The sequence below is a fragment of the Saccopteryx leptura genome, chromosome 6 (genome assembly GCF_036850995.1).
Source record: "Saccopteryx leptura isolate mSacLep1 chromosome 6, mSacLep1_pri_phased_curated, whole genome shotgun sequence".
NCBI classification, from domain to species: domain Eukaryota; kingdom Metazoa; phylum Chordata; class Mammalia; order Chiroptera; family Emballonuridae; genus Saccopteryx; species Saccopteryx leptura.
Genome location: NC_089508.1, coordinates 102,645,689 through 102,666,830, shown reverse-complemented (window position 1 = coordinate 102,666,830; position 21,142 = coordinate 102,645,689). Strand labels below are relative to the sequence as shown.

At 36.7% G+C, this 21,142-nt stretch overlaps 1 protein-coding gene across 2 annotated transcripts in view; it reads right to left on the bottom strand.

The window, feature by feature from the left end:
• Positions 1-4,213: 4,213 nt before the first annotated feature.
• NUBPL (NUBP iron-sulfur cluster assembly factor, mitochondrial) overlaps positions 4,214-21,142 on the bottom strand; it is a 260,104-nt gene continuing 243,175 nt past the window's right edge. For both annotated transcript variants that reach the window (XM_066343576.1, XM_066343577.1), the window contains 3 exons: positions 15,620-15,740; positions 12,121-12,203; positions 4,214-5,956 (listed from right to left, as the gene is read on the bottom strand). In XM_066343576.1, the coding sequence (XP_066199673.1) occupies positions 5,894-5,956; positions 12,121-12,203; positions 15,620-15,740 (267 nt within the window). In that variant the 3' untranslated portion in view covers positions 4,214-5,893. The remainder of the gene's footprint in view (positions 5,957-12,120; positions 12,204-15,619; positions 15,741-21,142) is intronic.

Sequence of the window (21,142 nt, the reverse complement as noted above, 5' to 3'; positions counted from 1 at the left end):
ATATACTTCGAAGATATAGGACAAATATTCCAAAAATTTATATGGAACCAAAAAAGAACATGAATAGCCTCAGCTCTTGAAAAAGAAGAATAAAGTGGGTGGTTTCACACTTCCTGATATCAAGTTATACTACAAGGCCATTGTACTCAAAACAGGTTGATACTGGCATAAGAACAGGCATATAGATCAACGGAACAGAACAGAGAACCTAGAAATAAACCCACACATTTATGAACAACTGATATTTGACAAAGGAGGTAAGAGCTTAGAACAGAGTAAAGACAGTCTCTTTAACAAATGGTGTTGGGAAAAGTGGACTGGTATTTAAAAAAAAATGAAACTAGACCACCAACTTATACCATTCACAAAAATAAACTCAAAACGAATAAAAGACTTAAATGTAAGTCAGAAACCATAATCATCTTGGGAGAAATCATAGGCAGTAAGCTTTCCAACATCACTCACAGCAATATATTTGCTGATTTATCTCCATGGGCAAGTGAAATAAAGGACAGGATAAACAAATGGGACTATATCAAACTGAAAAGTTTTTGTACAGCTAGAGACAATATGAACAACATAAAAGGACAAACCACACAATGGGAGAACATATTCGACAATACGTCTGATAAGGGGTTAATTACCAAAATTTATAAAGAACTTCTAAAACTCAATACCAGGAAGGTAAACAATCCAATCAAAAAATTGGCAAAAGAAACGAATAGACACTTCTCCAAAGAGGACACACAGATGGCCAATAGGCAGATGAAAAAATGCTCAACATCACTAATCATTAGAGAAATGTAAATTAAAACCACAATGAGATACCACCGTACAGCTGTCAGAATTAACAAAACAACACACAGTAAGTGCTGGCGAGGATGTGGAGAAAAGTGAACCCTCCTGCACTGCTGGTGGAATGCAGACTGGTGCAGCCTCTATGGAAAACAATATGGAGATTCCTCAAAAAATTAAAAATGAAACTGCCTTTTGATCCAGCCATTTCACTTTTAGGAATGTATCCTAAGAATACCAAATCACTGATTCAAAAGAAGAAACACCCTCCCATGTTTATTGCAGCATTTTTCACGATAGCCAAGACCTGGAAAAAGCCCAAGTGTCCATCAGTGGACAAGTGGATTAAAAAGCAGTGGTACATAGACACAATGGAATACTACATGGCTGTGAAAAAGAAGAAACTCTTACCTTTTGCGATAACATGGATGGACCTGGAAACTATTATGCTAAGTGAAATAAGCCAGACAGAGAAAGAAAAATATCATATAACCTCACTCATTTGAGGAATCCAATGAACAATGTGAACTGAGGAAGGGAATAGAGGCAGAGGTGGGATCAAAGGAACCAGAGGGAAAGCAGACAGAGGGAAAGGGGATGAGAGGATGGGATCAGAGAAGGGAAAGAGATTAGTGAAATTATCTTTATTATATGCAGCTTAAGTGTCTGTTTGTCGCCGATAACTTATTGGTTGCTTGCGTAACTGTACTAGCCAATGGGGTGAAGTTGCCACGGCATTCAAATAGTCCCGCCTTCTGGCATGCCACCTCACAAATTGAGGTTAAAGATTGGAGCAATTATTATGCTGTTAAGAAATCTTAACACCAGAAGGGGTCTTTGTAATGGTACAAGACTAGAGGTTCTCCAATTGAAAAATAATGTCATAATAGCTAAGTCTTTGACTGGCTCCTCTAAAGGTGAAATACATGTCATTCCAAGAATTGATTTGGCTCCATCTCAAACAGGGTTGCCGTTTCAATTGAGACGTAGACAATTTCCTGTAAAACTTGCCTTTGCTATGACCATCAATAAGTCTCAGAGCCAAACGCTTAAGCGTGTTGGCATTTTTTTACCTGAGCCTGCATTTGGACATGGTCAACTTTATGTTGCCTGTTCAAGAGTTCATGAAAGAACGGACGTAAAATTAAAAATAATTGATGGTCCTCTGCAAGGCGAGCTTAAAAGTGATGGAAAGATCTACACAAGACATGTTGTGTACAAAGAGATCTTTGACATGTGAATTAACATTTTATTATTTAAATCACCTTTATTTATTGAGCTAGCGGTGGCTCTTAAGAAATGTACCACCAGTGGTTTCCTTCATTGCACTTTAAGCAATTAAGCAAGTAGAAGGGGGAAACCCCGTGGGGCAGTAAGCAAAGGGGCGTCCTCGCCTGCCCTGGGTAATTCAGTTTGAATTAGCAGACACCTTTGCACAAATCATTTTAATTACAATTTATAATATCTAGAACAGCAGTCATTTCGTATGACTGCCGGGCTTTCTAGTATATACATAACACAGCGTTATAAAGAGCAGGACAGCAAATCCTGGAGGGATGGAGGGAGGGTATTGAGGGTAGGGAGCAAGGTGGATGTGGAGCGGAATGTGGGGGTGGGGTGGGGAGAAATATTTAGTTAAACACTTGAATCTATGTAAACACAATAAATTAAAATCAATAAAAATTTAAAAAATACATACAAGAATGTTCAGAGCACCATTATTTGTAATAGCAAAACATCAAAATAAGTCCAAATATTCCTCAATAGTGGAATGGACAAGTAGTGTGTTTAAAGAATACAACATTCTGCAGCAAAGAATATGAATGAATAATAGTGTATAATTCCATTTAATATAAATTTCACAGAAAGCAGGCAAAATTATAATGTTATTAGTATAGGCTTAGGTGTTAAAACATCAGGATGTGATTTTGTAAGGGGAGGAGAAGGTAGTTGATTGTATAGGAAAACACAGGGGCTTCTGGGATGCTGGCAGTGTTCTGCTTTTATTTTATTTTTTTTCTTTTTAAGATTTTAGAGAGAGGAGAGAGAGAAAAAAGAGGCTGGGTAGGAATGGAAAGCATCAACTTAATGCTTGTCACCAGGCAAGTCCGAGGTTTTGAACTGGTGACCTCAGCATTTTAGGCTGAAGCTTCACCTACTGCGCTACCACCGGTCAGTGTTGTTTCCTAACCTTGTTGGTAATTACATGGGAGCTCACTTTGTAGATAATCAATTGACTTGTATATTGTTTGCTGGGCTTTATTGTATGTGTAGTATATTTCATAATAACCTCCCCTAACATCCCCCCAAAATATCTCTAGTCATTGGTAAACTTATATATTTTACTAGAGGTGCTTCAAATATACTGAACTCCAATGTGCTTCAAATATACTAAACTCCAATATACTCTTTGGTTTTAACTTTATAGGGTTCAAGAAAGGTATTTTGTGTTTTCATGAAGTAGAGTTAGGGGGATTCTTACCCTGTTTGGAACTGAGAGACACAAAATTTAAATAAATAGATTTTAAAAATTAGCTTTATTATCAATAAATAGCTAGATTAGAGGATCTGTGACCATAATGGGTTCCCAAATACCCTACCCCTAAATTAGATGGACTTGCCCCCAACTCCAAATCTGAGACAGAGGTAGACAACTTCAGGTTTCCTGGTAGCTTGCCTCAGAAAGCTCAGGATTTGGCTGAAATCAAAGAAATGCAGATGGGAAGAAATTGAGCTGGGAGCTTGCCTTTCCCTCCTGGACAGTGAAGTGGACATCCCCCACATTCTATGGAAAATGTGAAGAATGAAAAATAAATACTACCCCTAACAACAGGAAGATTAGCTTTGCTTAATAGTCTGTCTTTGAAGTCAGCTCTCCGAAGCTTAACAAAAGCTGCCATGGGCAAATTTTTAGAACAAGCTTCATTCTAACATTCGTCCCCATAGCAACTTGTCTTTTCTCTACTTCTGAAGTATTATCTACCCCAATCATAATTTTTCAGTGGCTTTCCTGAAACCATCTGCAGTGACTAGTAGATGAGGGAGGAGAGGGGACAGGTGATTATCTCTGTGGATCTCCTCTAATGTATTTATGAGTAAAGACTACCTTTCCCATTCTCCATTGGCTGTATTAGATTGTGGCTCACAACTTTAAGAGCCTCTGAAACTTATTTAAATCATTCTTTTTCTAGGTAAAGTTAAGCTGGGTTCAAGTACTTGTTTTTTTAAAAAATGCTCTATATTGGCATCTCCCCCAAAACATGAATAAATATCTACAACTTAAAGTCATTACTCCCTTCTCAGAGTAATGAATGACAATTACTGTGTGTCCACAAGTAAGTCTAGTCATGATTTTAATTGGCATGAATAATTTGTTCCAGGACATTCAGTTCAGACAGAGCAGCACATTTGTTTTTCAAATTGAACTTTTATTTTGAAATAATTGTGGATTCATATGCAGTTATGAAAAATAACACAAGAGGTTCCATGGTTCCCTTTACATAATTTTCCCCAATGATAACATCTTGCAGAACTATAGTACAATATTACAACCAAGACACAGACATCAATACAGTCAGGATACAAGACATTTCCTCACCATAGGATCCCTTATGTTGCCCTTCTATAGACACACACAATCCCGATTCCACCACCCTTAAATCTTGGACACACCTCATTTGTTCTCCATTTCTATAATTTTATCATTTCAAGAATGTTATATAAATGGAATCATATGGTACATAACCATTTGGGATTAGCTTTTTCATTTCAGTATAATTCTCTGAAAGTTATCCAGGGTGTAACATGTATCCATAGTTTCTTCTTTTTATTGCTGAATAGTATTCCATGGTATGAATATACCATAGTTTGTGTAACTATTCACCCACTGAAAAACTCTGTACTATTTTGGCTATTATAAATACAGCTACTATAAACAACCATGTATAGTCTTTTATGTGAACATAAGTCTGTGAAAACATTTTTAGAATGACATATAACTTTTTGCTTAATTTTCTGTCTGCCCAATTTCAGAGCAAATGATGTCAAGGCATTTGTCAAAGGTCACAGAGCACCTCCTTATAATGGAGGATTAACTAATGACTCTTTCCAGTACTTGTGCTTTATAACTCCATTGCTACCTGACTTGGGAAGCCTCTAACTCTCCTCTGAGCCTCAACCAGACAAGACACATGTTTTTCAAACTATACTCTTTGAAAAATGAATTCCTTCCTAAAGGTAGGAGTGAAGGTAGGAAGTTTCACAGTCAAGTGAGTTCGAGGAAATACTAAATACTACATTCCTCTTTTGAAATAAACAAATGCCCCTTGTTGTGCAAAAGGAGAAATCCAGTATCCAACTGCCCACGTTTAACTCCTAGTTCTATCCTTGCTAGAACAGTTACCATCAGTAAGACACTTAACTTTCCCATGCCTGTTTCCTCATCTGTAAAATGGAGATAGCAACAGAACTCAACTCATAAGAATGGAAGACTGATAATAAGGACACAACATTTGATAAAGGTAGCTCTTATTACTATTATTACCATCATAAGATTCATCAAAATCATTAAGGTCTTATTACAAATGCACATGTCCAGCTGCATCCCTGGAGATTCAGAGTCATTAAGTTGAGGGTAGAGTCTGGTCCAGGCGAAGAAGTAGAGGTTTAATCTATGTCAAGAATGTGTTCAAGATGGAGGGTGTCACACTTACATCCTTGCACAGATTCAATAGACCCTTCCAATGACTAGCTCCTAGTCCTGCAAAATGAGCGCAGTTCTCTGAATGAAGGTTGGCTTGTAATGCAAACTCATGGTTCTTCAATAACATGAGATGCAACTCTGTGCAGCCGGTACACATCAGCTTTCAAAAAAAGTCCTAAATGTAGCAGTTAGCATTGATATGTAAAAGCTTTATTGGTGAGTCATTGCTTAGCAAATCAAACCTGATAATAAGACATTATTTCCTCAGAAATACAAAAAAAAAAAAACCCAAAAACAAAACCTATGATGGCCATTATTTCTGTAGGTTTTAAGGTCACACTGCTTTTCCAAAGGCGGTCTTACTGTCATGCACAGGCCACCTGCCAGGACGTCGGGTCACTGCGGAGGAGGAGGCAGTCGTCTCACCACTTCTGCAGCGATGCTCAGGTAGGCTCTGGCCTGGAAAAGAACAGATAAGTGTTCTCTACTCCTCCCCAGCAACATCAGATGACTCGGAAACTGACTGCCACCACTGTTCCCTGAACTTTACAGGGGGAAAGGCGAGCGAGTGGAAGAAAGTCAGAATGAGAAGACACTGCTGTGGATGTTGCAGGCGGGGCAGGGAAAAGGGACATGAGATTATTTGGAAGGTGACTTTCTGGGGGCGGGGGGAAGTAGTACCAGCAATTACTGTTTTCCAAACTCTAAATCCTGTCAGCAAACCAGCTACCCAGTCTAGCTGCAGGAAATTACACCTTCCTCTTCTGGCATTCAACAGTTCATGAGTTCTGACAAATTAATATCCTGAGTTAGATACTAACAAAACTTCTTTGGCATAAAAGCTGTTAGGCATTGTAAAGCAGACTTTTACAATATTTATCACCGTCCAGTCTGCCTTTGGGAAGCGTTTTCTCTACGCTCCCTGATAAGGGCCCCTAAGCAGCACCCAACACCCGGCGCTCCTCCTCCAGGCGGGCGGGCCTGGGAGCTGCTCAGCCGCTGGCCCTCGGCCTCTGGCGTCCCAGTGTGGGCACCCAGCGAGGGCACCCAGCGCGGCCGGGCAGGGAGGGAGCCACAGACAAATCTGGTGCCCACAGGGCAGGTAGAAAAAGGGTCATGACATTTGTATTTTAAAAGTTTTAAACAATTGCAATATAAACACTACTTATTTCTTCCATTTTATCTATAAAAGTAACCATAAGACACAATAGTAAGACTTTCTAAAACTATTAATTTATACATTAATATACTTAGATTTGAGTAAATTGCTACTACTACAACTACTATTAATAATAACTAAAAGTTAAACTTAATATTTGCCTAACATTATTTCATTTATCCTTACAGCTACCCTAATTAATGGGTAAATTCTGTCATTACCCTCAACTTATGGATAGGAAGCCAAAAGCCAGAGAGGCAAAGACCTGCCAACAGCTAGTATGAGAGCAGCTGTGCAACGCCCTGACTGCAGGCGAAAGGACTCTTTGAGGTCTGTTAGCCCTCACCTGCTGAAATGCTTTGTGTCTCACACATCTTCGTTTCAAAAAACTATGCTTGAAATCTAACTTCTGAATTATGCTTTATCTTACAAGAAAAGTGTTAAAATTTCATTTGAGTCCATTAAAGAAAAATAGCTCTCAAAACATGCGTAAGGACTTAAGTTGGGTTTTTTTTTTTACCAACTACCCCCTACTCCAAGGACTTCACACAAGGAATCCCACTGATGTAAAACAAGCATCGTGGGCTCAACTTGGCTGAAGAAACTGGAAGTTGTCTGCTCAAGGTCACCAAGTCAGGAGGCTGGGAACCACTGCCACCTGGGTCACCTGACTCCAAAGCCCAGCTCCTTCTATCACACCACATATGAAACAGTAAGTCCAGATACAAGTAATTATAATAATGCTTTGTCTAAAATGGTTTCAGTCTCTGCTACAGCTAACAGAAACAATAGTTTTTGTTTAAAAATGGAACATGGACTTTATAAAGAATATTTCTCTTAAATCTAATACACCAATTTTCAGCTGTGCACCTTTGTGAATATCGTTTTAGTCTCCTAAATTCTTTTCTAGGTATTTAAGCCTAGTATTTTCTGATGAAAATCTAAAGCTGTACCCCTTATTAGCTCTGAGACTTTGGGCAAGTTACTTAGCCCTTCTAGACTCAGCTTCCACATCAGTAAAATGGTTATAACAGTAGTATCTACCTCAAAGGATATGGAGGAGTATTAAGTAAGAACAAAGTATGTGAAGTACTGGCACAGAAGAAGCAAATAATAAAATTAGTGACCATAATTATTACTATTCTATCCTCAAGTAATTCACAATCTCATTGAAGGACTCACATTAACATGTTCTTTTGGGCACTTTTCCTGACTGAGGATCAAGTAAATTAAACCCCTCTCTTTTGTTTAATCCATAACTAGCAGACAGCACACACATACACATTATATGTGAAAAAAATATGATTGAGATTTCTCAAACAATTAATAATCTATTTTTCATCAACTCACACCTACATAGACTAACCCTTTTCACCTAGTCAAGATCTTTTATTGGGCTATTTTGAGGCGGAGATAAAACAGCTGTATCTCATTTCTCCGCTCTCTCATTAACAAGTAAATGGAAATGGATGGCAACCAAAGTGCAGGAAGTTTCTCATAAAGAACTTTGGTCCTCTGTCTTTTGTCTTTTGTTTTTAAAGATTTGAAGTTCTAATTTATCATACACAGTCATTTCATATTAAGACTCTGAGGTACTAATTTAGAAATTATAAGATGATTAAGTTTCCACTTCTATTTGAAAGTCTTTACCAGGAATATCTTACAGCACACCTCACTAAATCAAATCTAGCTCTAAGTACAGAAGGTTACACTGTTCACATGCCTATAAATGGCACCCAACAATAGTAAAATAATAGGTCTTATGTTTATAGAAATGAGATTAAAAATATGTAACACCACAAACTGTTGTTTAGTGTTAAATCATATTATCTTTTGATGGTTGCTATATATCCTCTACTATATTGCATTCCTTTAACTTTCTTGAAATGTTCCTTGCTTTTGGAAAATCTCAAAGAAAAAAAAGCAACAAAAGACAAATAAAAAATATTTAAAAATGTAAACTCAATTGAAATAGACTAGTAAGTAATTAATCTTATTTATCATAATAACCATTAGATGTTTTTAAATATTCTGTTTTAAGGAGGCATTTAAAAGTGTGGAATTTTTTAACCCTCGATTTTAATACAAGTTTTCATTCACTGCATCAAGTAAAGTATACCTATGGTAGTTGGAATGGCCAGACTTTAAGTATGAAGGAAATAAAGGGTTATAGTTTCTGCTAATATGAAAGATTTCTAAGCAAAGATTGAAAAGGAAATTTAACATTTATTATCTAAAAAGGAAAAGAAAAACAGTAAGTGCTACCCTAATTTACTCAGAGATCACATTCCCAGCAACTCAATCACCTGTATCATAACTGTCAACCCTTAACACAGGGAGAGGAGCTTGGGCCCCTGGAAGAGAAAACTCACAATAAATCTACTTCACTTATCCTTGACTCTTGACTGTCAACTTACTCTTACTTTTCCACAACTTTAATCTAGTTTGTCTCTTTTATTTTTCAGTTCACAGAATATTAGAGGAAGCAAACTAAAATGAAAGTTAGCTATAGGTGGACAAAATAACAGTACTTTATAAAGAACCATCTTGAGAAAGAACAAAGTTGGAGGTACTATGTTCCCTGACTTCAAACTGTACCATAAAGCTATAATAATCAAAACAATATGGGACAGCTTGGCCAGTGGTGCTGCAGTGGATTGAGTGCCAACCTGGAATGCTGAGGTCGCTGGTTCAAAAACTTGGGCTTGCCTAGTCAAGGTACATACAACAAGCAACCAATGAACAGCAACTATTTTTCATCCCCTCACCCTCCTCTCTCTGTAAAATCAGTAAATAAAATCTTTTTAAAAATGCATTATAAAACAGTATATTACTGGCAGAAAAAGAGACACATATATCAATGAAACAGAATACAGAAACCAAAAATAAACCCACACTTACACAGTCAATTAATCTACGACAGATGAGGCAAAAATACACAATGGGGAAAGGATAGTCACTTCAATAAATAGTGATAGAAAAACTGGACATACATATGCAAAAAAATGAAACTAGACTGCTTTCTTATACCATATACAAAAGTAAGCTCAAAATGGATTACAGACCTAAATATAAGACCTGAAATTAAAAAACTCCTAGGGGGAAAAAATAGGCAGTAAACTCTTCAACATAGACCTTAGCAATATTTTTTTGGATATGTCTCTTCAGGCAAGAACAATAAAAGCAAATATAAACAAATAGGACTATATCAAGCTAAAAAGTTTTTGCACAGTGAAGGAAACATCAACAAAATGAAAAGGAAATCTAACAAACTGAAGATATTTACAAATAATATATCTGATAAGGGGTTAATATCCAAAAAATATAAAAAATTAATATAACTCACATCAAAAAAATTTAAAAATGGGCAGAAGAGCTGAATAGACATTTCTCCAAAGAAGTCATACAGATATCCAATAAACACATGAAAAGATACTCAACATTACTAACATCAGGGAACTATAAATCAAAACCACAATGAGATATCACCTCATAGCTCCTGTCAAAATGGCTGTTATCAAAAAGACAACAAATAACGAGTGCTGGCTAGGATGTGGAGAAAAGAGTACCCTCAGATACTGTCAGTACGATTGCACATTGGTGTAGCCATTATATGGAAAACAGAATGAAGACTCTTCAAAAAAATTAAAATTAAAAATCAGTGATTCCACTTCTGGGCATTTATCCGAAAAACTAAAAAACACTAATTTGCAATGATATAATGTACCCTTACGTTCATAACAGATAGCCAAGATATTAAAGTAACCTAGGTATCCTGACAGATGAATAGATTAAAAAGATGTGCTATAGCCTGACCAAGTGGTGGCGCAATTAATAGAGCATCAGACTGGGATTTAGAGAACCCAGGTTTGAAACCCTGAGGTCGACAGCTTGAGCACAGGGTTGCTGGCTTGAGCGTGGGATCATAGACATGACCTCATGGTCGCTGGCTTGAGCCCAAGGTAACTGGCTTGAAGCCCAAGGTCTCTGGCTTGAGCCCAAGGTCACTGGCTTGAGCAAGAAGTCACTCACTCTGCTATAGCTCCCCAGTCAAGGTACATATGAGAAAGCAATCAAGGAACAACTAAGATGTTGCAATGAAAAATTGATAATTCTTATCTCTCTCTTTTCCTGTCTGTCTGTCCCTATCTGTCCCTCTCTCTATCTCTGTCACAAAAAGAAAAAAAAAAAGATGTGGTATATACATACAATGGAATATTATTGAGCCATAAAAAGAATAAAACTGCCATTTGTAAAGACATAAATGAACCTTGAGGCTATTATGCTAAGAAAAATAAGTCAGAGAGAGAAAGATAAATACGGTATGATTTCACTTACATGTAGAAGCTGAAGGTCAAAACAAATTAGCAAATAAACAAAACAGAAACAGACTCATACACACATAGAACAAACTGATAAATGCCAAAGGGGACAAGGATTGAGGGATAGACAATAAAGGTCAAGGGGATTAATAAGAACAAATTGACAGTTATAAAATAAATAAGTCACAGGATGTAATGTGCAGGTAGGGAATATAACCAATAATATTGCAATAACTTTGGTGACTGGCAGTTCCTAGGATTGCTGTGGTGGTTACTTCACATGGTATATAGACTTTGAATCACTATGCTGCACACTTGAAACTAATACAATATTGATTGTCATCTGTAATTTTAAAAAAGAACAAAAACAAAATAATAGTCTTATAAAGTTATATTCATTAGCTAAGAAAAAAATAAGAGAGAAACTATTAGAAGATTGATTGGGACTATTGAGCAAACCAGCACAGAAACTATATCAAAACTGATGTACCCAATGATGGCTCAGTTTCTAACTTTAATAGCAGGTGCTACTTAGGGAAAAGATATATATGGTTGATTTTATTTCTATTTTTAAAAAAGAGTAAAATAAAAATATTTTAGGCTTAATGTTGAAAAACTTTAGTAACTTGAAAATTTACCAACTGTATCCCTAATAAAACACTACTCGTTTTTCCACCTCACCTCCCCAATCATATTTATTAAAAAGAAGTACCAAATATCCCATCTCTAATGGTTTATACAGTTTCCCTACATTCAACTCAACGTTGTTGTTTTTTTAATATTAGGTTTCTTTTTTCCATCAACCAGCTGAACTTCAGATACTTGAAATATAATAACCTTGGACAGTTAGATATTGATAGCCAGCAAGATAAGAACTCTACAGACTCTTGTTTATGCTATTTGTGAGAAAACTGGCTAGGTGATGACATTTTGTAGGTGAACTTGCTCAGCTGATAATTCAGAACTAGCACTGGTATGTCTACCATATAAAATAGTAACTTAAAATGCTCTAGGCAAGTTAATCTGTGTTTAATATGTGCACTGAAAATAGATAAACTTGATCTTCCCAACCTTCTTTCCATATATCAAAAAGTATATATGCTGAAAATAAATTAAAATACATTTTTAAAAATATAACTTACCTCATCACTTTCAGGCTGTGAAAATACAATCGGCTGGCCTGTATCTGAAGTTTCCCTTATATTAAGATTTAAGGGAATGTCTCCTAAAAGAGCCCACAAAATAACCATTAGTATTACAGAAGTTTATATCGGCATTTGAAATGTCACTATTGTAACTTCAGAAGGAAATAATATATAAAGCTAAATTGATAGACCATACTAAAACTGCTAAATCTCTGAAAAAGGAATTTCAAATGAAAATTAAGAGCAAAATATTCCATTTGAGGGTGGCACAGTGATATATATTAATTATATAAATACGATATGATAACCCGTCAAAGGATAAGACCTCTGATTTACTCTTTGCAAGAGATCTTCCAACAAGAAATGGCTTGGAAGGCATTTGTAAATTATTTTTACCTGTAATACCTGATAGAGACATATCGTACTATGTAATAAGAGGAGATTGAAGAGGAAAAGATGGGGAGACAAAGTAGTGAAAAAAAAGAGTAAAATATAATCTTCCTAATGTTGGCAGATGAGTAAGCTAAGAGAACTGTTGAAAAGAAGGCCAGACCTGGTATCTCAACTCTCTGCCTCTTTCTCAGTTAGAATTACTTTTATTATATATTAATCTTTATAGCATTATAACTTGTACATTTGATGAGATCTCAGGACGTACACAATGAGAATCTCCAATACACAGACTTAGAGCGGGAGGATCTGTGTCTTTCCTTGTCGATACATTACTATCAGGTGGTACAATACCGGGGGAAGTGCTCTGATTCATCATCCACTCAAATATTTCCGCCACACCTTCACAAATGGAGCCTTTCAGAGGCTGAGGTCTAAAATGCAGTACATGGAGTCTTACGTAGAAGAGCTGACTTGTCATGGTACTCAGCATTCTTAGAACCACTTCAAATCCATGAAAAGGTGATTGAAACGTGTATATGTGTGTGTTTTATATAAGTAAGTCATTCAGCACCATGCCAGGCAATGTAAATAATGCTGAAGTATACGTTATAAAGTTACAGACCTACTACAATTTATATTATTATGAAGTACATGGAGAAACAGTTATTTTATGCTCCTCCTGTCACAAATTTTGAAATCTTAACCAACTCTTTAAGTTTTTCCGATATGTTCAAAAGCCAAATGACAAAGTACACGAATATTTCAGTACCATTTAAGGATACGTCTATTTTACAGATCAACTTAAGACTGTAGGAAGCTGTCACAGGGGCAAGCAAGGGAATATATGTTATAGAGAACACTTAGAAACCCATATAGTTTATTTCTCTTGATTTATGAACTGTCATTACAGTAATGGGAAAAAGAAAAGTAAAACTTTCTCCTTTACACAGCCACCTACTGACATTTTCGCCCTCCGAGACTCACAATCCTACTATAGGCAAAGTAAACCAAAAAAGAGGAAACCCTCGTTAGAAAATAGGAGGTACAGTGAGAGCAGCAGTGGGCTAAGAGCTGTGTACAGAGGACACAGAGGAGGAGAGGAATGGAGAGTGCTGAGGAGCAGCCCGGCCTTGGAGAGGATCTCCAACGGGGTCAGTCCGAAGGAAAGGAGGGCATATTTCAGAGACACGAGGTGTAGGAGTTTCTGTGACATGATCTGAGACCTTAACTACCACACGTAAACTGTCCTTGCATGGATGAAATTCTTAAGAGCCATTCTACCAAGTTTAAAACACAGCCCAACGGATGAAATAAACTGAGGCAGCCAGAGTCAGTAAAAGACAAATAAGGGTGCCTGAGAGCTCCAACCAGTCAGGAGGCCATCGCTGTGAGAGCCCTTTGTTTTATTTCAGCTCCTAGTGTCCCATTCCAACCTGTTCAGTATGGGAGCGCCTGCTGCAGTTCACAGGAGCTGCCTCTGGGCCCCTGGGACTGAGTTAAAAGGAGATGTGCCCTGAATTGGAGCTCTATATTATCTTTCCCATAACACTGTTTGATATAGGAATGTATAGCTAGAACTAGTCAGTTTCTGTGATCAGTAATTAGTCTTGCTGATACTATTATATTTTAGGGTAACTATACATTGATGAGCTATTGGTTAAAAAGTAACCATTATACGTGAGGTTGTTTCTCTAGGACAGTGTTTTTCAACGGGTATGCCATGAGACATGGTCAGGTGTGAGTATAAATACATTTAAAAACTATATTATTAACTATATGTATAATATGTACTGTGTTAGAGTGTCATTTTGTGTCATTTTGGTAGGTGGTGCGCCCCAGGATTTTGTAAATGTAAAAAACATGCTGCAGCTCAAAAAAGGTTGAAAATCACTGCTCTAGGAGATATGTTTCAAATTCTGAATCACTGACTTAGAAAATTATATCACCCATCTATGAATTAGGGAATTATAATATTGTCAACATAATTCAATAATGCCATTATAATTACACATTTTTTTTATTATATGAGTGAATGTCAATCTGTTATATTACTATGCAGATTTCAGAAATTAAACTCTCTAGGTTAGTTAAATGAAAAAGTTTCAGAATATAATTAGCGACTATAATTATAGCAATGTATCAAAATGTATCATTAGTATTCACCTAATATTGTGGTGGTTGCTATAGTACAAATGTATAATAACAATAACACACTTAACATCAACTTTTAGAAATGTAATTATAATAGAAAATGTTTTGAAATTACTTGATTGCTAAGGGATCTTAATTGTAAGCTACCTAAAACTAATAATTAAGTTCATGACTCCCTTACTCAAGCATCTAGCATCTGCCTTCCCCAGAACAGAAACTTATTCAGTAAGTAAAATACCAAAATATGTTTCCTAAAAGGTTCATTAAGTTGCTTTTTATTTAATCATATTTTATCCAAAATCTGTGTTTTGCTCACCTAACACATGATTTCACTTCTCCTTATAATACTAATCAATCCCTCAATTCCATAATATGAATAGTACATATAATATAAATTTCAGGTGCTGCACTTTACACATGGCAAACACATATAAAAAGATTACAGAGGACAGAAAATAATGTCTTTCTAGAGCAGAAGAAGTGATAGATTCAGAACTAATCAGGAAGGCATTTTTTCACATGTACCAAGATGTGACACTTCCAAAGCTTGATGCAACATAATGAACAAGTATTTTCATATATATTGTTTATACTAAGATGTGTTCTCAACTTAGCAAACAAACTGATGACCATTATTTAAAAATGGACTTTAAACCACAGTACTCAGACCACAAAACACTATTCTTAAGTTCAAGTTATTACATAAGCAGTTTTTACTGATAGCAGAAGGCATCAAAATTGGCCAAACAAACCTCCTTTCAAAAAGCCTTCTGCTCATAAAGTGTTATAAAAGCCAAATAAAGGTTAGCAAATAGAACTGTGCTATACTAACTTAATTTAAAACATAAAGCTGAAAGCAATTCATCATTTCTGAGGCACTCTTCATTGCCATGCCAGATCTCTATTTTCCATTTTCCCATTTCCTTTGCAAAAGAATATTCTATGATCTTACCCAGAACATCAAGATCAAGGAGCCGTGCTAGTTTCCTTGCACCATCAGCACCAAAAATATGAGTTTTGTGTTTACATTTTGGACACTGGAAAACACTCATATTTTGAACAAGGCCCAGAACCTAGAATAATAAAAACACATTAAAATCAAAACAAAATTAAACCAAATCTCCATCCATTATTTCAATATTTTTACTGTGTGCCTACTGGTTCTAGTGATACAATGATGAATAAGTTACAGTTTTTGCTCTCAAGGAACTTAGAAGCTAGTGGGAGAGCAAGACACATGTAATTAATTTTAATAATGTGATAAATGCTAAAAAGATATAAATGAAGAGATCAAAAACATTTTGTCTGGGAAGAATAAGGGAATCTGTGAGTTACCCACAAAGGACAGTTTGTTTAGGTTGAGGGTGGAAGAGAGGTTGAGGTCTTCAGCAGGAATTCTAGGCAGAGGAGGAGCACAAGCCCGTGGAATAGGACTTGTTTGGCCTCTTAGGGCCACAACCGAGTGGGGGGCTAACGCAGAAGCTGCTTTGGTACAGAAGGTCAGGGTGCAGGGAAGGTGTTAAATGCCCTCCCTGTACTTAAGACTTCCTTTTTGAGACAACAGAAAACTGCAAAAGTTTTTTAAAAGTTGATAAGACAATATTGGAGAGGTAGTGTTGCACAATCAGATGTGTTTCAGAAATTTAGTTTTGATGAGAATATGGAAAAATAAGCAAAAGGAACACAGGACAGTAAATAGTTAAGTGGCAAACTGTGGAAAAAGCCTCATGGTAAATAACAGCTAACATCTACGGAGTGCTGACTATGGTATATAACAGGCAAGGGGATAGTACTTTACATGCACTATCTCCTTTACTTCTCATACAGACTTTATGAGATGGGCATTTTATCATCCCCATTCTACAGGCGAGAAAGTTGACACAGCTGGCAAAAGAGTGCAACTCAGCTCTTAACAGAATGCTATAACTTGAAACAAAAACTTAAAACCTTATAGACAGTGTCCCTCTCTTACTGAGTTTCACCAGCTTCTGGCACAAAATAGGTAACTTCATAAACATTTGTTGAATAAACAGACAGGCTCTGCAAATATAATTCTTACTCATGTTCCTTTTAATCTCACTCCTTATTGATAGGAAGCAGTCTTCCTCTGGGGAACAACTATCAAAGGCTTACAGAAAACAATATTTGTATCATCCTATCAATTCCATCTATAAGATGATCATTATAGGAGATATCTCTATTAGAACAATGTAGATTAATTCAAGAATAGCACCAAGAGTTCACAATGGAATGTATATACAAGAAAGTGACCAAATTTATTATTCTTTCTGAAAACAGAAATAGAAAAGACTAGTTTCCCATAACACATGTAAATGAAGACAAATAGTGAGGGACAAAAATATGTAGGTAAGCATTTTCTATGTATCTAATATATGTCCTTTTGCTGATGCAGAGTATCACAAAAATAAATCACATTGTGTTTTGGTAATTCAGTATCCTCTCCAGAAGCTAAAAGAAAACATACCTTAATAGCACACAAGTTATGTGTTTATTCATTATGTCTATATAATACACTCATTGCTTGGACAGTTTTACTGCCATTTATGTTAAATATGATATATCCCCTGACTGTAGTACTTTCAAGTTAAACACAAAAATATCACTCAAGAAATGGAAAAAGGAGTCTGACTGGTGGTGGCACATTGGATGGAGTGTTAACCTGGGATGCTGGGATCCCAGGGTTCCTGAAGACCCAAGGTTACCGGCTTGAACATGGAATCAGAGACATCATCCCATAGTTGCTGGCTTGAGCCCAAAAGGTCACTGGCTTAAAGCCTAAGGTCACTGGCTTGAGCCCAAGGTCACTGGCTTGAGCAAGAAGTCACTGGCTCAGCTTGAGCCCACTAGTCAAGGCACAAATGAGAAAGCAATCAATGAACCACTAAAGTGACACAACTACAAGGTGATGCTCCTTATCTCTCTCTTCTCTCTCTCTCTCTCGCTCTCTAAAAATAACAAAGAAACAAAAAAAGAAAAAAAAAACGGAAAAGGAAAAACAAAATGGAAATCTAGGTAAGGGTTATTCTAATCCAAAGAGAAAGGGAAAAGCATGGAGCAACAGTGAATTTGCAGTTTGTGTAATTAACTTCTTAGTATCGAACTATTCTCTAAGGACTGTATAAATGTCTAAAACACATCTTCTCTAGGGACTACATGAATGTAACAAACAAAACTATAACCAAACTCAATATTTAATGAGTTGCTATTCTATGCCAGTAACTGGGCTAAACAAAAGCAGCACATACAGTGGGAGCTAAACAGGCTCAATTTTTGCCCCTTGGAGTTTGCACACTAACTGGAGAAACAGATTTATCTACTTTAAAAACTGGAACAGCTGCTCTGGAAGCAAAGCAACAGAGTATTATGAGAGTGCAGAAGAGAGAAGACTATCTACCATGGGAGTCACTGAAGACTACCTTGAGGAAATATTTGATATTAAACTTAAAGAATAAGCAGGTAAAAACAAGGAGAGAGGTAGTAAAACAATCAAGACAGAAGTAGGGGCACCTGTCTCCTTTAAGGAATTGGAAGGTCAGCATGGTATCCTGTAGTTGTCGCAGACTTATTTCTCAGAATGGCAGGGTTTTAAAAATAACATGGAATGAAGAAAATAGAAGACGTGTGTCTTTGTGTGTCTTAGACAAATTCAGGTCTCTAGTCTCTGAAATCAGTTATTTAAGAGGGACAGTTTTTGGTGCTAAAATATTCCAGTTCTCCTCCTAGGCACAAAGTTAGGATTTTTAGGACTTTTCTTCTTTGTAATTAGGTGAGCACATAAAACTTGTGCCACATCTCAGCAGAGGCCTTATGTGCTAATTCCTCATTATCTTCCCTCTATCACTTACCAGCAAGCTTCCAAGAGGCTGTCTTATCAATCTAAGTGCCAGAATAAGAAAAGTGCTGAGGGGGGTTGAATATATATATATATATGTATATGTATACATGTAAAAATATTAAAATTTCAATGTTTCAATGATTTCTTTTGTAATTCCACTTTTGTGTGCTTTATAATGAAAATAACATATTAATGCAGTAGTATATGTATACTATATATGATTTATTAATAATAAATATATGCTCAAGCATCATTTATGATAAGGATGTACAATAAAAAAGATTTGGAAATAATCATCTACATATTTGAAATTCAGAGGTTTGGACAACTAAACTTGACTCTATTACTAATAATATGTAACTCCTAGTTTAAGGGTAAATACCTTAATCCTGCTTCCTAGATTATCTTCAGAAAACTAACTCCACTTAACTCTAGAATTCCCTCATGTTAAGAACTTCCCACAAGATCCGCTGCTGAGCAGAGGCCCACCGGCACACAGCCTCACCTGACCTGCAACCTGCGGAGCCGATGCTAGCGGCCCGAGCAAGCCGGCTTTGACCGTTGCGATGGGGCGGAAGCCAGGGACCAGGCAGAGACCCGCACCTGAACAAAGATGCTCACCCCTGCCCTTGGTGCGGAGGCTTGTGGACCCTGTGCAGCGTGCAACCCCACCAGCAGGGGCGGGGCGAAGGCCGAGACCGGCTGAGGCTTGTAGAGCCAGGCACATGAACACAGCCCCTCCCATGGAGGCGAAGCAGAAACTGCAGCAACAGCCGCAGCAGGCTGGCACCGGCAATGCCCATACTTGAATGCCGTAGGCAGCGGCAGAGGGTGGTGGGCCTACAGACAAACCACACCTAGGGAACAAAGAGGCCACAATCACTGGACTCCAGTGGCCACACACTTCTTATACACAGACAAAATGGGCAGGCAGAAAAATGTAACCCAAATGAATCAAGAGAAATCCCCAGAGAAGGACCTGAATAAGTCAGATATAACCAAATTTCCAGATGCAGAGTTTAGAATAATGATTGTTAGGATGTTCAAAGATCTTAGAACAACAATAGAAGGTCATTATGAACACCTAAACAAAGAGATAAAAAATATAAAAAAGGAAATGGAAATAATAAAAAAGAATAAGAAATGACAAATACAATATCAGAATTGAAGACCACAATGGAAGGAATTAAAAGCAAGATGGATGAAGCTGAGGATCAAATCAGCAAGTTAGAGGACAAGATAAAAAAAAAGGAATGGAAGCACAGCAGAAAAGAGAAAAAGACTCAAAAAGTCTGAGGAAACTCTAAGAGAGCTCTGTGACAACATGAAGAGCAATAACATCCACATCATAGGGGTTCCTGAAGAAGAAGAGAAGGAATAAGGGACTAAAACTTTTTTCAATCAAATCATAGCTGAAAACTTCCCTAATTGAGGCAGGAAAAAGTTTCACATGTTCAAGAAGCACAGAGAACTCCATTAATGAGAAACCCAAAGAAATCTACACCAAGACACATCATAATTAAAATACGAAAGCTAAGTGATAAAGAGAAAATATTAAAAGCTGCTAGAGAAAAAAAGGCTATCACCTAAAAAGGAGCCCCAATAAAGATGACACTGACATCTCAACAGAAACACTTGAGGCAAGAAGGAAATGGCAAGAAACATTCAAAATAATGCAGAACAAGAACTTACAACCAAGACTAGTTTATCCAGCAGGACTATCATTTAAAATTGAAGGAGAAATAAAAAGCTTTCCAGACAAAAAAAACCTCAATGAATTCATTACAGACACACCAATGCTGCAAGAAATGCTAAGGGGCCTGTGTTAAACAGATCAAAGGGGGGGAAAAGAATACAGCAAAAGAGCAATACAGCTTTAAAGAATAAAATGGCAATAAATGACTATATATACCAATAATAACCTTAAATGTAAATAGATTAAATGATCCAATCAAAAGACATAGGGTAGCTGGGTGGATAAGAAAACAGGACCTTTACATATGCTGTCTACAAGAGTCATACCTTAAAACAAAAGAAGCACAAAGACTGAAGGTAAAAGGATGGAAAAAAACATTTCATATAAATGGAAATGAAAAAAAACCTGGGGTAGCAATACTTATACCAAACAAAATGAACTTTAAAACAAAGGCTATAGTAAGAGATAAAGAAGGACACTACATAATGATAAAGGGAGCAATCCAACAGAAAAATATAACCATCATAAATATCTACGCACCTAATATAGGAGCACCTAAATATATAAAGCAGACTTTGATGGATTTAAAGGGCGAGATCAACAGCAATACTATAATAGTAGGGGATTTCAATACCCCATTAACATCACTAGATAGATCCTCAAGAAAGAAAATAAAAAAAGAAATAGCAGACTTAAAGGACACACTAGATCAACTTGATTTAATAGATACCTTCAGAACCTTTCATCCTAAAACAGCTGGATATACATTTCTTTTAAAGTGCTCATGGTACATTCTCTAGGATAAACCACATGTTACGGCACCAAAGTGGTCTCAACGAATTTAAGAAGATTGAAATCATATCAAGCATTTTCTCTGATCACAATGGCAGGAAACTAGAAATCAACCACAACAGAAAAACTAG